General features: G+C 34.6%; 4 protein-coding genes across 4 annotated transcripts; 3 read left to right on the top strand and 1 right to left on the bottom strand.

Annotated features, from left to right (window-relative positions):
• Positions 1–386: 386 nt before the first annotated feature.
• On the top strand, positions 387–1064 carry MONOS_13725 (uncharacterized protein; the record flags this gene model as incomplete). Its single annotated transcript, XM_067866454.1, has 1 exon — positions 387–1064. The coding sequence occupies one exon, from the start codon at positions 387–389 to the stop codon at positions 1062–1064; it is 678 nt and encodes a 225-aa protein (XP_067731546.1).
• A 2136-nt stretch (positions 1065–3200) lies between these two features.
• Positions 3201–3650, top strand: MONOS_17269 (uncharacterized protein; the record flags this gene model as incomplete). Its single annotated transcript, XM_067870172.1, has 1 exon — positions 3201–3650. One exon carries the CDS (start codon positions 3201–3203, stop codon positions 3648–3650), a length of 450 nt encoding a protein of 149 aa, XP_067731545.1.
• Positions 3651–5452: 1802 nt separating this feature from the next.
• On the top strand, positions 5453–7426 carry MONOS_10430 (putative peptide-N-glycanase 1). Its single transcript, XM_067862881.1, has one exon. It carries the CDS (start codon positions 5483–5485, stop codon positions 7301–7303), a length of 1821 nt encoding a protein of 606 aa, XP_067731544.1. The 5' UTR covers positions 5453–5482; the 3' UTR covers positions 7304–7426.
• A 982-nt stretch (positions 7427–8408) lies between these two features.
• Positions 8409–15680, bottom strand: MONOS_10429 (uncharacterized protein). Its single transcript, XM_067862879.1, has 2 exons — positions 15586–15680; positions 8409–15475 (listed from the first exon to the last, which is right to left on the bottom strand). The coding sequence occupies exons 1-2, from the start codon at positions 15668–15670 to the stop codon at positions 9105–9107; spliced, it is 6456 nt and encodes a 2151-aa protein (XP_067731543.1). The 5' UTR covers positions 15671–15680; the 3' UTR covers positions 8409–9104.
• Positions 15681–15749: the final 69 nt, after the last annotated feature.

The following is a 15749-nucleotide window of genomic DNA, read 5'->3' as shown; positions in this document are numbered from 1 at the left end:
ATATTTGTTTTATTCCACATATTAATAGGATGAAGGATGAAGCAAACAAAAAAACGGTTCTTATTGCAGACGGCTTTAAAGCACATTCAAGCGACGAAGCTCTTCGTGTAATGGAATTAAACAAGATATGTATTATTTTTATTCCGCCACATTCTTCACATTTATTTTCACCGTTGGATTTGGTCACATTCTCAAATCTGAAAAATAATTTAAAAAAGTTACGATCATTATTCCCATCAAGGCAGCAGGCACATGTCCTTGCCGGTATTGTTAAAAGCTATCAATTATGTACAATTCCATTCACAAACAGATCTGCATTTCGCAGAGCAGGCATCATATTGAAAAATGAAGATGGAAAGCAAAAAGTTATAGTGGATCAGTTTCGAATGGCTCAACATATAGAAATAATGTCAAAGGATGAAAATCCATCTCAGTCAATTAATGATCAAAAAGATGAAAAAGAAGAGATCAAGAAACAGGATAAAGAAAAGGAAGATAATAAGGAAGATGAAAAAGGAGATGAAAAAGAAGAAAAGAAAGAAGAAGAAAAGGAAGAAGAAAAGGAAGAAGAAAAGGAAGAAGAAAAGGATGAAGAAAAGGATGAAGAAATGAAATATTGGAAGGAATGGATAAATGATCATCCATCGTATGTTGTCGAAATGTTGATGAAAAAGAGAGACAAGATAAAAAAACGCGAGGAAGATTTAGCGAAAACTAAAAAAAGAAAACATTCATCAAAAAAAGAAAAAGATAAAGATACATCACAGGAAGACGATGAAGATGAATGTTATTTTCGTGTGAAGAGAAAAAAGGTAGGTGATCCCACTGATAGAAAAACAAAACGATTGAAAGCCAAACGTTGCAAGAAGTCAGGAAGTGATTCTGAGAGTGCAAAAGAAATAAATCAATTTCGACGAACAAGATCTGTCAAAACTCAAAAAAGAATTGACATGTATTTATATGAAGATTCATTCACAGAGGCAAGCACATTTCATGATAGCACAACCACAGAGAATAGCGAAGATTCTTCGATAGAGTATTCATCTTCTTCTTTTGAAAAATAAACTTTCCAATTGGATATTATCTTCACAATGATGAAAGTATTAAATGTTAAATTGATCAAATTAATATCTCAATCATTTTTTCACAATTTTTAACACGCTCATTTCATTATTACGAGTTTGACGAATAAGATATCTGATAATAAATATTTTCACTCTTTATCTGATAAGACAATGTTTAAAATATGTTCTTTCTTTCTTTTTTTTTTTTTTTTTGATATGATCATTCTAACAATCATTTGTTTCTTTAATCATTATTCGTCAACATTTTTTGATCAATACTCCTTTTTAAAACAGTCGATATCATATACTTTAAAGTTAATACCACTTTTGCACCTCCACACAATCTGTTTATCATTAATCCTATCGCATATATCGGAAGTGAAACAATTAGAATAACTCCTCGAAGACTGGTTTTATTTGTTGCAAACAGTCTTCACTTCCATGAGGCGAATGTGAAAATTCAAATGGTGGAACTAGCCATGGAGGAGCGCTTTATGCTTCTTGTACAAATGCTCATCTATCTATTAATTTCTGTTCATTCAACAATTGTTCGATCACAGGCGATTATGCTGGTGGAGCGTTATACAGTTACTGTTTGCAAAATGAGAATATTTCAAAATCCAATTTCACAAACTGTTCTGCTCCTCATGGAGGAGCAATTTGTATTGATGGAAGACAATCATCTGCTGTTTATTCATTTTCTGAAAACAGAGTGGAAAGTTGTTCAATAACAAACTGGTGTGGAACTGGTTGGTATTTTGCGCTTCAAACTATTTCAACAAATGGTCAATTCCTGTTTTCCAAATGCAGGTGCATCGAAAATACTGGTGGAAATTCTGCTGATGTTATTTCATTCAATTTGCCTCCTCAAGAAAAGCCAAATCTCATTTTGATTGATGATTGCCTGTTCATCGATAACATAATGACAAGTTCAACAGCTTAATAAAGAGGCAAATATATTTGCTGTTAGTATTATTTCATTTGGGCGAGGGGTACGTAATTCATTTCATATTCTTCATTAAATGAAATCTTATTTCAAACGAAACATCGAATTGGAGATATGAAATGGAATTTGCAAACAAGGAAAATAATTGAAAAACATGGCTTCTGAAAAGGTTAAACAATATGGAAGAACATTTATGTTAATATTTTATTAACAAAGTGAAAAAATGAAGAAAAGCAAACAAATATGAAGAAACGATCAGCATTATAGAAAATACACTCTCTCAAACAATTGCTGATGATGAAACATAAGCAGAGTCAACGATTAATGATTTTATTTCGCAATAAACATCCATCTCTATCAGTATTAACATGTCATTCTGTCGTAGCAGTTATCAGAAACTTGCAGATGATTAAATAAATGAAACAGAGAATCTTTCTGTGTATTAATTTATTCATTTGTATTAATTGAACAAGGTGATATCTACTAATAACTTCATTTGAGAATATATTTTTTGTAACTATTTTACAAATGAGGACTATTTGTATCTGTATTGAAATTGTTGATGAATTTTATCTTCCACACCACACATTCAAAACAAGCAAAGCCACTTTTTGAGCTTTAAGATTTTTCCTTTTCTTTTTCTAATATTTTTTTCCATATTTGCAATATCAATATTAATGCTTTTATCTTCAAAAGTGCAATTTCTTTTCAAATAATCTTCATCCTCTCATTATTTTCAAATAATGATCATTGATTCAATTCTATTAACCAATTGTCTTTGAAAAGAAAAAAAGGAGAAAAAAACCTCATTTTTTGAAAACAATTGACGGACTTACAATTTTGTTACAATTTTAACCTTTGAATTGTCGTATTTTAAAATTGAACGTCACACATGAAATAATTCGCTATTTCTTTTGTCTGAGATGTTAGAAAATATCTGGTAAACAAGAAAAAATAAAAGAATGTACGGTTTTTTTTTTCAAAACCAAAAAAAAAAAAAAAAAAAAAAAAAAAAAAAAAATGAAAATAGAAAAAATTTCAATCAAGAACTATAAAGCATCAGGAGCTTCAGCCGCATCTTTTATCTCACTTTTGTGAAGTTCTCAGCCGACAATGCAAGCGTCGGAAGAGATATGTATTTAGTGTGTGAATCATTTGTCGGTTTTGTGAAGGAACCCTTGTTCGCCTTCATGGGAAACATCACTCAGAAAGACAACTCGGTTGTTGGACATGATAGAACAGAAGCATTCGGTGATTGGGATTTCGATTTATTCATATTTCTCGATGGAAACTTTGCTGACTCAGTGTTTGTGGATGGAATATCTGGAGTGGATAATGAATATTGTGGATTAGAAAAGGCACCTTGTAAGAATGTGAACAACGGAATGGGTCATTTGAAGAAAACGCTGAATGTTAAAGATGAAATAATTCTGTGTGAAAAATCGAATATTTCTGGATGCGTGGACGTTGGCGGAATGTGTATAAAGGCAAAAACTGAGACAATTGTGCAGATTGAATGCCAAAGGGAAGTGAGTGGCACTGAAGAAGAATGTGCTATGAAATCAACATCGATTGCAGAAAAGAAGTTCATTGGGATTGTTATTTCATCGAGTTTTAACATAACAATCGCATCGGTTTAAGAATCAATCATGAAAAATCACAAGCCGTTCATGATGAAGTGTGAGATATATGTTGATGGTGGAATGAAAAGCACAAATGCTTTTTTTTTCTTTTGATCAAATCGATAGTAATATTGGTTGAACTGGAGTTTGGAACAATTTTTGATAAGAAATCAACTGTCTGATGTTTTCATATTATCTTTTATCTAGAAGTGTGAATGAAGGATGAAATGAAGTGTAATGAAGAATCAAGCGATATGTCAACAAAAAAAATGATTGTGGATTGATTGGTTGGATGATGATGATTTCATAAGTTTTGCGAAGACTATCCGTTTATGATGGCTAAAAACATCAAAAATCTTTTCTTCACAACATAAAAACACAAACGATCAATTCTTTCACAAGTTAATTTGTCAATCTATCAGAAAAAGACTTTTTTAACAAGCATTTTTCAAAATATTTATTATACATTTTGTATCTCAAATAATGGTATTGATCAAAATATATCACGAAGATCATTTCTTTCTTTCATTTCTTAATAGACGCAACAATGATCAAGAAAAATCAAACGATCAAATAAAAGGTTTGTTATATTGATTTCTTTGCTTTAAATCCATTTCTTATTAACAATATTGTTGCTATTATCTTTTCACAGTCATTTTCTTGAGGGGATTGCTTCTGCTTATTGTAAAACTTGGTATTGAATCATTTTTTTTTTTTTTGTTAACTTCATTCACACAAAAATGTTTCCTAATTATTTCACTTGTTTTTTTCTTTTATAATAGCTGTTTTTAACCGCCGATCTTTATCAATTTTCATGAGATCACAACGTTTTTTGATTTTAACAAACAGTTGTTTTGCTCGATTTCTTGATTTCGTTGTTTTTTTTAGAAATCCTTTTAATTTTTTAAAATATTCACATTCATAACTTGTTAATGAATTTTTTGTGTTATTTTGTGATTATTGTTGATTTAATGAAAAAGAAAAATATCGAAATTCATTTATATTTGAGGAAATTTGTGTTATATTTTTATTTGCGTGTGAATGTGTAATTTTATTAATCACTTCATTCTTTTAATAGGAAATAAATATATCTGTTCATATGTTCATATGTTTGTTTGTTTGTGAATCAGTGAATTTTTCACCTTTGAACGTTTTATTCAAATAACAATTAAAACAAAAATGTGATTGAATAGAAATAACTACAAATCATCAATAATTTAATGGGTTATTATTAAGAAAGTTATTGAAATAATCGGAAAAAACTTCCAAAATTTAATTGCATAATAAGAAAAGATGTTGTTTATTTGACGTTATAACAAAATTTCAATTCTCCCTTTATAGTTAATGTTGTCCGGTATTTTGTGCGATGTCCGGTATTTTGTGCGCAATCTATAATATATTTAAAATTTCCTGTTTTTTCATTTTTTTCTAAAAGTGCTCTGAAGAGCCAGAAATTTTAGGTCCCGATAAATTTTATGGGCACCGATAAATTATTGACATTATTCCTTCGTTATTGTGTTTTGAGAACAATAAAAATTTTTTTCTTTTTCCAAAAGTTCACTTCATCAATGATTGATTTTTGATTTTGAATAAGTTGTACGTTCTTTTTCATTTAGGAATATCATTATTAAATTCAAAATGCATTGTAATTTGTAATTTTTTTTTCATGAAAGAAATACAAACTTATATATTTGTAATATCAATAAAGTTTTTTATTTTTTAAGTTTCATCTCAAGAAAATGTGTTTTGAAAAACAATCATATCATAATATAAAATAATTGAATTTTTTTTTAATCTGATATTTTATTGATCATGCTTATAATTATTTTTTTAGAAGAATTTCTCAATCAATGCACCCACTGTGGGCTTTACTATTTATTAGCTTAATTTCATATTACACATTTAATCGGGTTATTCGAAAATTTATGCAAAGGCGAAGATATAAGTCTCATGCAGTCAAAAAGCGGATTGAAGATGTTCAAACAAATTCAAAGGAGCAAAAAGCAAGCTCGTCTTCAGTAACTAAAAAAAGTAGTATTGCTAAATCTGAATCATCCTCTAAAAATGAAGATATCAAAGGTGAACCGAATCCAATAACAGATATTTTGAGGTCAAAATACCAAAATGTTACACCAAAATATAACTCAACGCCATCTCCTTCCCAATCAAGTAAAAAACCAGTTAAAACTAAATCTGAAATAGAAAAAAGTATCGAAAGACAAAAACGTTTCGCAAGAGAGACCCAAAAACGGCTTGATGAACAGAACAAAAAACGGATATCTGAACAATATCCAAATGGAATTAAATTGAACTCAATAAAAAAAACACCAGCCGCTGAAAAGTCAGAAATGCCAGCTGCTCCTCCGGTGGCAAATGCGCATTTAAATTGGGCATTGGACTATTCAAACAAAGAATCATCAAAAAATCAAGAACGAGCCCCAGTTACCCGTTCCCCAGCAGCGAACTCTTCTTCAACAACAAACATTACACAGCAGCCATCAAATCCATCGAATTCTCAACAAATGCCCCAAATGGATTCATCAGCATCACATGCTCAACCATCAGCACAACTTTCTCCAATTTTTACAAATAAACAATACGTAAGCTCAACTTCATCCGAAATTCAACATTTGTATCAGTTAGTGCAACTTCATGAATTTCCTGAGGCACAATCTTCTGCTCGGGCGCTTGCCATAGAAATACTCCCTGAACTTACTTCTCTTGGAATAGATTCAATGGTTCCTCCATCAAAACCTCCACCATTTAATGTGTTACCCAAGCTTTGCTCTGCTTTTAAAAATTTCTTTACATTTGTTAAATTTAATTCCATTGAATGCGAGCGATGCGGATCATCTGCAATAAGCAAGGGTTATCGGTCAACTGATGGAACAGAAACAGATCCACAAGATATGTGTTCAAAAGTCGAGACATTTTACTGCCCAGTTTGCACGCACAGCACTCTTTTCTTTCGCTACAACAATCCAATAAAACTGCTAGAAACACGCAAAGGGAGATGTGGAGAGTTTGCGAATGTGTTTACTCTTCTATGCAGATCGTTGGGATTTCATACGCGAATTGTGGTTGACGTTTCACCAGAAAAAGGGGATCATGTGTGGACAGAGGTCTACGACGAACACGGAGAATATCAAGAAGACAGCGATGAAGCTGCTTCTTCATCTACCCAACCATCTTCCTCTTCTTCTTCAAATGAAAAAAATAACACTTCACCTTTTTCAAATAAACCACGCTACATTTGCTTTGACAGTTGTGAAGGATTAACTAACAGGCCATTGCTTTATGAGACGGGATGGGGAAAGCAAGTGACAAGAGTAATTGGAGTATCAATTGAAGGGATTTATGATGTAACACAAAGATATACCACAAAGGATGCAATACCTCTACCAACATCATCTAGTGATTCAAATTCATCTGGTTCTTTTGTAGGTATCCCTTCAATATCAGTTTCATGGATGGCAAATTTGCTATCAGAGTTAAATAGAAATATCCTGTCAATGCTACCAGTTGAAAGAAGAGTTCAAATAGTCAAGAGGAGAGCTGACGAAGCGAAAGAGATGGCACAAACACATCAAATAGTTAACGATAAAATAACAAAAGAAACATCAACAGCTTTCCATGAAGAAGAACTTCAAGAAAGGAAAAGCGGAGCATGATAATATCAAAATGGAATCAATTTTTGTAGTTTTTTTAAATTTTTATTTATTAAATTTGAAATATTATTTTGACGAAATAAGTTTTTTCTATTTGTAATTTGAAGTGATTAAATAATAAAAAAAAAGATTTTTTATCTAAACTTTTAAAAAGGAAAACAACGATAAAACCAATTTAACAAGAGCAACCTATAAATGATAATTGTCAAAGAGAGATTAATTAGCAAATATATATACAAAATAAAATAATTGACAAAATACAAAAATGCTAAAAATTGTTGGAATTCAGACCCGAAAAGATGGTTAATTTCAACCCTCATGAATATCAGGGAAGCGAAAAATCGCATTGTCATCTTTAACCCAACAATAATTGTAATAAATTCACAACCATTCAATCACACTTCAAATAGTTCACCAACTCCAACATACTTTATAAAAATACAAGATCCCTTGCCAAAAGAGTGTATTGAAATAAAAATTTCGAATTTATTTCAAAAAGTTCTATTATATTCTTCTTTTAAAAACAATCAAAAATTGCATTAAAACAGATTTCTTTCTTTTTTGAAGTTTTCATCAAAATATACATTTTAATAATCCGCAATTGACTTTGAAGAAAATATATTCTATGGAATTGATCATCTTATAGAATGTGAAATTTCAAGGATAAATTGTTGAAATAATATTTGTGATTAAAGAGACTAATTTATGTGATATATGAACAATTATTTCATGAAATATATTTTGCGGATCTTTTGAAATTGACCGTTTTTCATCAAATTGCTGTTATTTTTTGCAAAATGCATATTTTAACAGTTTTTGTTTGATCAAAACGTATCTTTAAAAAGTATTCGTTAAAGCCACAAAACTAAGCAGAAAATAAATGTATGCTTTTGGGTGAAATGCGTTTATTTCAATTTGTTTTTTATGATGATCTTATTTATGCATGTATTACCTGTAATGCTAAGAGTATTTTTTAAAAATGCTTTTAACACAATTGATGATACAATTTTTTCTGAATTTTTTTTTCTCTCTTTTTCGAGAAAGATTTTTATTATTTTCGAAATTGATTATTTTCATCTGATTCTAAGTTTTTTGAAATAGTTAAAGCCATACAAACATTTAATTATTAGATTGAAATGGTATGCAAAAAAAAAAATGAGCAATTTATGAAAATGATGATAGACTCTAAATGCATGGCTTTCTGATTGATTGAAGAGGATTCATTTCTTCTTCATTCATGATTATGTAAAAGTCCTTTCTGATATTATTATTTTTGAGCTTCACAGCCATTTGTTTTTTTATTTTTATTTATTTGTTTTTAAAGATGTAATATGAGTATTTATTTTTCTTCTATTTTAACATATATTTCTATTTCTAATTTTTCTGTTTCATTTAATAGCATTTTATTTAACAGATTTTGAAGAATTTTTGGAATAAGAAAGAAAGACATTACATTCAATTGTTCTTTTTTGTAACATTTTTATTCATTTTTAGAAAATTAAGAAAAATAAAAGGAATATAATATTAATAACTGGTTATCATTTTAAAAATTCAAATAAAATAAGAAAAATGAAACAATATATACCTCTTTGTAGAAACGAAAAAATTAAAGTGTACTATCATAGACTTATCAACTACATAAAAACTACTAACACAAACAAATTACAAAAAAGAAAAATAAATATACTCTGATCTATAAGATGAAATGAATAGTTCCGAAAACAATTGTCAACGATTAAAATTATCGATAAGCACATATCGTTTGAAAATGTTCGTTAAGCATCAGCGAAGAACAGAACATTTATCAAAAAGGGCGAGACAGAACATTAGCAACAACAACAGCGGAAGAAATGGGAGAAGAGGCAGGAGCAGCAGACGAAGAAGAAAGAGCAGAAGAAAGAGAAGCATCCATCTGGAAAGTGCGGAATGCCTGTGTGGATGAGATGCGGCGAGGGCGGGGCCTGGGCGAGAAGGATGAGCCACTGAGATTATCAGACTGACAATGTGCTCGTGGATCAACCGCCTTCCCTCTCTGCCTTGCCTCGCCTCTATCTGCGTTGTGTATATCATTGCATTTGTCCAACTGTTTTTTCATTTCTTTCGTCTTCTCTTTCTCCCTTGCGTTGTCTCCTTCCTTCAGGATATCGACCTGCCTGAGGAACGCCTCCTCTTCCTTTTCGAGCTGCACAGCCTCGTTTCTGCTGCGCGACACGACAAACGAGTTGTTCCATGGCAGCAGCCCCATCCACTTCCCCAAGCCCTCTCTGACTGCGTGTGTCAAAGCAGAGATGCGGGAAGAGAGGAGCGAAATGTCTGAGAAGGCCATTCCGACGTCGGCAAAGGCGAAGAAGGAGTCGAGCAGCACGCTCCGCACAGACAGCAGGCGGCAGAGCTTGATGCGGGAGTGCAGGACAGGCAGGAGGGCAGAGAGGACACGGTGGATGCGGAAGTGGACGAGACATGTGATGGGGAGAAGGAAGGGAGAAGAAGAAGAAGAAGAAGAAGAAGAAGAAGAAGAAGAAGAAGAAGAAGAAGAAGAAGAAGAAGAAGAAGTGGAAGAAGGAGAGCAGGAGGAGGAGGAGGAAATGGAAGAAGAAGACGATGATGATGAAGTGGTTGCGGATTCATTCACAGAAGGAAGCTGAAGTGGAAGTAATGTAGAAGAAGAAGAAGAAGAAGACAAAGACGATGAAGGAGAAGAAGGAGATGATGAGATGCCCTCCGAAGACGATGAACAAGGGGAAGATTGATTGGCTGACTGAGAAGGAGAACAAGCAATAGGACTCGAAGCATTTGCAGAAGAAGAAGAATTAGAAGAGGAATTCGAAGAAGTTGGAGAAAGCAGAGGAAGATGCGGGTAAGGATCAGTCGATGAGGCAGACCGGATGAATGACGACTGCTTGGCTGGCGATGAAGAGCGAGAGGCAAACGACTCAGAAGACGAAAAAGAGCGCAAAGCAGCATGTTCCACCAGGGAATGCTCAACAAGGCGGTCTGTTTGCGTGTCAGATGTGTTTTCCTTGTGCTTTCTGTGAGTGTGTTCATTTGATGATGATGATGAAGATGGCTGAAAAGGAGAATCTGACTGAAAAGATACAAATGACAGAGCAGGAGAAAGAGAAGTGCGATTAGCAGATGAAATGCGTGCGATGTCATTGCCGTCAAACGAGAGAGTCTTCAGAGCAATGCCATTGTTCACATCAGCTGATGAATTCCTGGTTGAGAGGGCAGACTGAGACGGCTGTTCGCGCAGGACCATCTTCACCACTTTCTCCCTTTCTTCTGCTGGAAAGCGCAGCACAACAAGAACAGCACTCAGTTTTTTCAGCGATTTTTCGATCTCACAGGAAAGAAGGTTGAAGGCAGATGAATGCGGAGGAATGACAATATTGGAGAGAGTGGCTGGACAGAGGTTGATGCCATCACCTGATCCACAAATAACACTCATATTGGCAGACAGTGCTTGCTGCTTCATTGTTTGCTGCATTGCCAGTTCACCTGTGCTCTTCAACAACACCTCGTCTCTTTTGCATCTTCCACACGTGCATCCACTTTGCAGTGCGATTTTAATCTGCTTTTGAACTTGTTCGTCTTTGGCTCCGCTGGAATATGACAGAATGTTTGATAGAAGCTCAGCTGTTGATGCTGTTTTTTGCTCAGCTAAGCGTCGGATGAGGGCATTTGGATAGACTGTGGACACCACAGGAGGGATGCGGGATTCAAGAACAGAAGGTTTGATTGAGGTGGAAGAGGAAGAGGAAGAGGAAGGAGATGAAGAAGGAAAAGAAGAGGAAGAAAGAGAAGGTGAAGATGAAGGAAGGGGTGAAGGTGAAGGCAACGGAGAATAAGACGAGAAAGAAGAGGAAGAGGAAGAGGAAGAAGGCGACGAAAGCAGAGGAGGAAAGCTTGAATTAGAGGAAAAACCAGATGTTTGTGTGTATGTTGGCGAAGGCAGAAAGCCAACTGATGAATTAATTGTCTTTGAAGATTGAGGAGTTGCAGATGGATTGACAATTGGCTGTAATGATTGCAATGATTGAGATTGTGGTGATTGTGAGGATTTCACTGATTGGATTGGCTCAGTGGAAGTATAAGATATTCTTTCGCTTTTCAGAGCAGGGAGAGAAAGAGGGGCAGTGGTAATGTTGCGTGAATAAGGTTGGGCGTATGATGAAGGTTGTTGCTGTTGATGATTATTTTGATTCTGAAGATTATTCTGTTGTTGTTGCTGCTGCTGTTGTGTCTGAAAGGGAAGAAGAGGAGGAGCAGAGAAAGGGACAGGATCAGAGGGAAAGAGGCGAAGAGGAGGAAGATGGGATATTGTTGAGGAGTTGTATGAGGCAGAGCGGGTGTGGCTGGAGTGGAAATGAGAAGGCGAATCAAAAGAAGAAGAAAGAGAAGAATCTTCAGTGCGATTGGGGCGAGGACGACTTCGGTTGGATGGAGAATTTGGAGAGGAGAAAGAGGAGGATGAGGAGAAAGAGGAAGAGTGAAAGGAAGAAGAAGAAGAAGAGGAGGAAGAAGAAGGAAAAGTGGAAGAAAACGAAGAAGAGAAAGCAGAATGATTTGATGTGACAGTATCTGCATTTCTGTCTTTTGTCTTCCTTTTTGTGTGTGATGGAGTGAACAGAAGACGATCATTACTTTTTATTTCCTTCTCGGCAACATCTCCAAATGTGTTTGCTCTCTTTCTTATTCTTCTTCCACTTGTTTTTGTTGTTGTTATGGTTGTTTTCTTTTTATCTGAATTAATATTTTCTTTCTTCTCTTCCACCCTTTCTCTTTCTCTTTCTCCTCTTTCATCTTCTTCTCCTTTCCCTTTGTTTTCATCATCATCATCATCAACAACTTCATCTTTAGCATCATCATCAACATCTTCCTCATCTTCCATCAGTTTCTGTGCCATTTCTACCAGTTTTCTCAGCCTCAACCTGTCAGCTGATGGCTCTCTTTTTCGTTTCCCTCTTTTTGTCTCGTTTCTTCCGTCTTCTTCTTCTTCTTCTTCTAAACTCCACATTTCGGATTTATTCACTTTCTCTGCAATTGATTCGTTTTTATCAAAAGGAAGAGTTGAACTTAGCGTATTTTCTTGTGAAAATGAATGTTGTGGAAGAGATTGATTAGCAGAAGGTGCTGGTCGCATAGAAGAATAAAGCTGATTGGAAGAAGAAGAAGAAGAAGAACAAGAAGAAGATGATGATGCAACAGTTATTGAATCATAAGTATTATTATTATTATCATGTTTATTATCAGATGTTTCACTTGGTGCATATGAAAGCCGAGGCAACGAAGACGCATTTGACACACTTTTCTGATCTAAAATTAGCGTCAGTTTTTCATAAACCCTTTTTTCTTCTGCTTCCGAATGTTCTGTCTCTTTCTCCGTTTTCATTGAATTTCTGTTTATTTCGATTTTTCCTTCATCAATTTTTTTATTCTCGTTTTTAGCTTCTGATTTGGAGGTTTTTGCTTTCATTTCATTCACTTTCTTTCTCTTGTTTTCTTTTGCTCTTTCGGTGCTGTTATGAAATTCCTTCTGTCTTTCAGCTGAATTCTTCACTGGAACAATCTTATGACTGGAAGAAAATGCTTCATTTTCTGCATTAAAACCCGCTCTTCTTTCAGATTTTGTCTTTTGTGTTTGTTTTTTCATTGTTTTCAAATTCATTTTATGAGAAAATTTCTCCGATTTCTCCGAAATTTCTCCTGTTGTTTTATTGCCGATTCGTGTTGTGGAATAAGCAGTTCTTATTTTCCTGTCTTTTACTTCAGCAAGCGGACGGCTGCTGTTCTGTGTCTTTAGAAGCGATCGATCAGATACAGTCATTTGGATGCTGTTAATGTCTTTTGATGTGCTTTCTGTATTATTTTCATCTATTTTGATAGAAGAAGATAATCTTGCTTCGTTTATCCCTTCTTCCTCCTTACAAACTTCTTCATCTTCCTTCCCTTTCTGTCCATCTCCTTTCAACACCTCTCTTTCCATCCTCTTTCTCTGCTCTGTCTCTTCAATAGCCATCAAATGCTGCTCCATCTTCTCATCCATCGCCATCAGAATCGCTGCCATTTCTTCCTCTCTTTTCCTCAGCTTCTTCAGCCGCTGCTCGTTCATCTCCTTCTTCTTCTCTGCTTTTGCTTTTCTCTTCGCCCTCTCCTCTTTCTCTTCTTTCTGCCTCTTCAGCTCAGCTCTTTCCCTCTTTGCGTCTCTCACTTGAAGCACCTCTTTCCATCCCCTTTCAATCACTCCCACTGCATCTTTCCTCCTTTTCTGTTCTTCCTCTTCTTTCTTCTGCAACTCTTTCATTCTGCTTATTCCAATCATTTGCAATTGATACATCAACCAATGCTCTCCTATAAGCTTTGCGCCTTCATTCTTCTTTTGAATCTCAATCCTCTTTTCTTCCTCTTCTTTCCTCTTTCTCTCTTCCTCCTTCCTCTTCTTCTCCTCCTCTTTCCTTTTCCTCTCCTCCTCTTCCATCTCACGCAGCCTGCGCTTCATCTGCTCCATCTCCTCTTCAATCTCCTTCTGCTTCTTTTTTCGCTCTTCTTTCTCCTTCGCCCACTTGTCGTCCATTGCTTTCCACACATTCTCTCTCTCTTTCTCCATATCTTCTTCACATTGTCTGATTTCCCCATTCAAAAAGCACGAAAAGAAAAGAGAATCTGCAGAATTACATTGCGTGTCTGACAAACACTGCGGGAGATCAAAAAATGGCTTGTAAAACGGAGAAAACATTAACGACACTTCGCTCTCTTCTGCTTTTGTTTGATTCATTTCGCTTTCATTTGACTGATGAATTGAGCTGTTTTGCTGAGAAAAATGAGGATTTCTTTGCTTCTGTTGATGACATACGTGCTGCAGCTGATATGTCTCGAAGAAATTGCTCATTGGCTTCTCAATGACTAACAGGCGATCAATGTCATCTTCATCAAAGCCAACATCAAGAAGAGACTCTTCATCACCTTCACTGAAACAAGCTTCTCCTTCCGCCTTCTGTTCGTCTCTTTCACTCTTTTCTTCATCTGTTGTATTTGATCTAATGTCTTCCTCTTGTTCTATTCTGTTGCCGGGATTTTGTTCTTTTTGTATCATTTGCATTGATCTATCTACATTGTGATTTTCTTCATTTGCCTCATTTATTTCTTTTTTGTTCATCTTTTCTGCAGATTGACTGCTATCAGTAACAAAATGACCTCTGCTATTTTTGAATGAATTCACAATTTCTTGCATCTGATCGATCTTCTTTTTCATCTCACTCATTTCATCGTCATATTCGTCATTTCTGCTTATGTTTGGTTCATCTTTTCCACTTGTGCTAATTTTGGCCCTATCTTCATTTCCTCTCATTTTCTTTTCTTCACTTTTCCTTTTCATCCTGTTGAACTCTTCAATAACAGAAGTCATCATTTCTATTTTTCTTTGAAGCTCTCTTTCTTGACTTTGCTCGGATCCATCGCTTCTTTCAGAAGGATCATCGTCAATTAGCTGTTTTTGGTGGAGCGACATTTCTTTCCCATTTTCATTTTCTGGTTTTTCTTTTGTTTCTTCATCTGATCTTCTCAACTTAATTTCAACTTCTGTATCACTTTGAATTTCTCGCTTTTCTTTTTCTTGAACAGATCCATCATTTTCTCTTTTGTCTTTCATCTCTTTTAACCTTATTTTATCTTTGTCTTTTTCGTCATCCTCCTCCTCATTCTCATCTTTGTCCTCATTATTGTTGTTGTTGTCATCGTCACCGTCATCTTCGTCTTCGCCGTCGTCATCTTCATCATCGTCATCATCGTCGTCGTCATCATCGTCGTCGTCATCATCATCTTCTTCTTCATCATCGTCATCTTCATCGTCATCGTCGTCGTCATCGTCATCATCATCTTCTTCACTGCTGTCACTACTATCTCCTTCTTCTTCCCCACCACTTTCGTCTTCATCCTCATCTTCACTATCATCATCACATTTTCGATTTTCTTCTTTTTTTAAGTTACCGGAATTTACATTATTTCTATTGTCTTTCATAAATTTCTCACGCAATTTTTCTCCGCTATCATTGCTCTCTAAACTTTTTTGTTCGCCTGCGGAATATATTTGTAAATCTTGATTAAATTCTTGCTTTGTGCGTTCAACAGAATGTTCAATTTTTGCGCGTTGTGATGACCTCAAACTTTTTATATTTTCTTAATAAAGTTAATCATGAGATACAATTTTAAAACAAGTGTAACAACAAAAAAACGAAAAGTTATTCGAAATGAAAATTTGCTTCACGAAGGTCAATACAAAACAGAACCTGATTCAGAATTCATATGATGTTGCTTTAGTGAACTATCTTGTTGTTCTATTTCGATTCTCTTCTCGCCATCACCCAAACTCATCTTTTAACATGACCCACTATTTAAATTTGAAAAGAACATGATTGATTAAAGAAAAACTTCGAAATCGATTTCAAATATT

This window comes from Monocercomonoides exilis, assembly GCF_001643675.1.
Source record: "Monocercomonoides exilis strain PA203 chromosome Unknown scaffold11-1913109, whole genome shotgun sequence".
Lineage (NCBI taxonomy): Eukaryota > Preaxostyla > Oxymonadida > Polymastigidae > Monocercomonoides > Monocercomonoides exilis.
This window is presented reverse-complemented; position numbering and strand designations above follow the sequence as displayed.

Bases quoted from the DNA above. Each gene is read 5' to 3' on its own strand.
- MONOS_10429 (XM_067862879.1), bottom strand. From the start codon at position 15,670: ATGAGTTTGGGTGATGGCGAGAAGAGAATCGAAATAGAACAACAAGAT. The intron at 15,476-15,585 runs GTTCTGTTTTGT...AACTTTATTAAG, and splicing joins TCATATGAATTCTGAATCAG to AAAATATAAAAAGTTTGAGG.
- MONOS_10430 (XM_067862881.1), top strand. From the start codon at position 5,483: ATGCACCCACTGTGGGCTTTACTATTTATTAGCTTAATTTCATATTAC.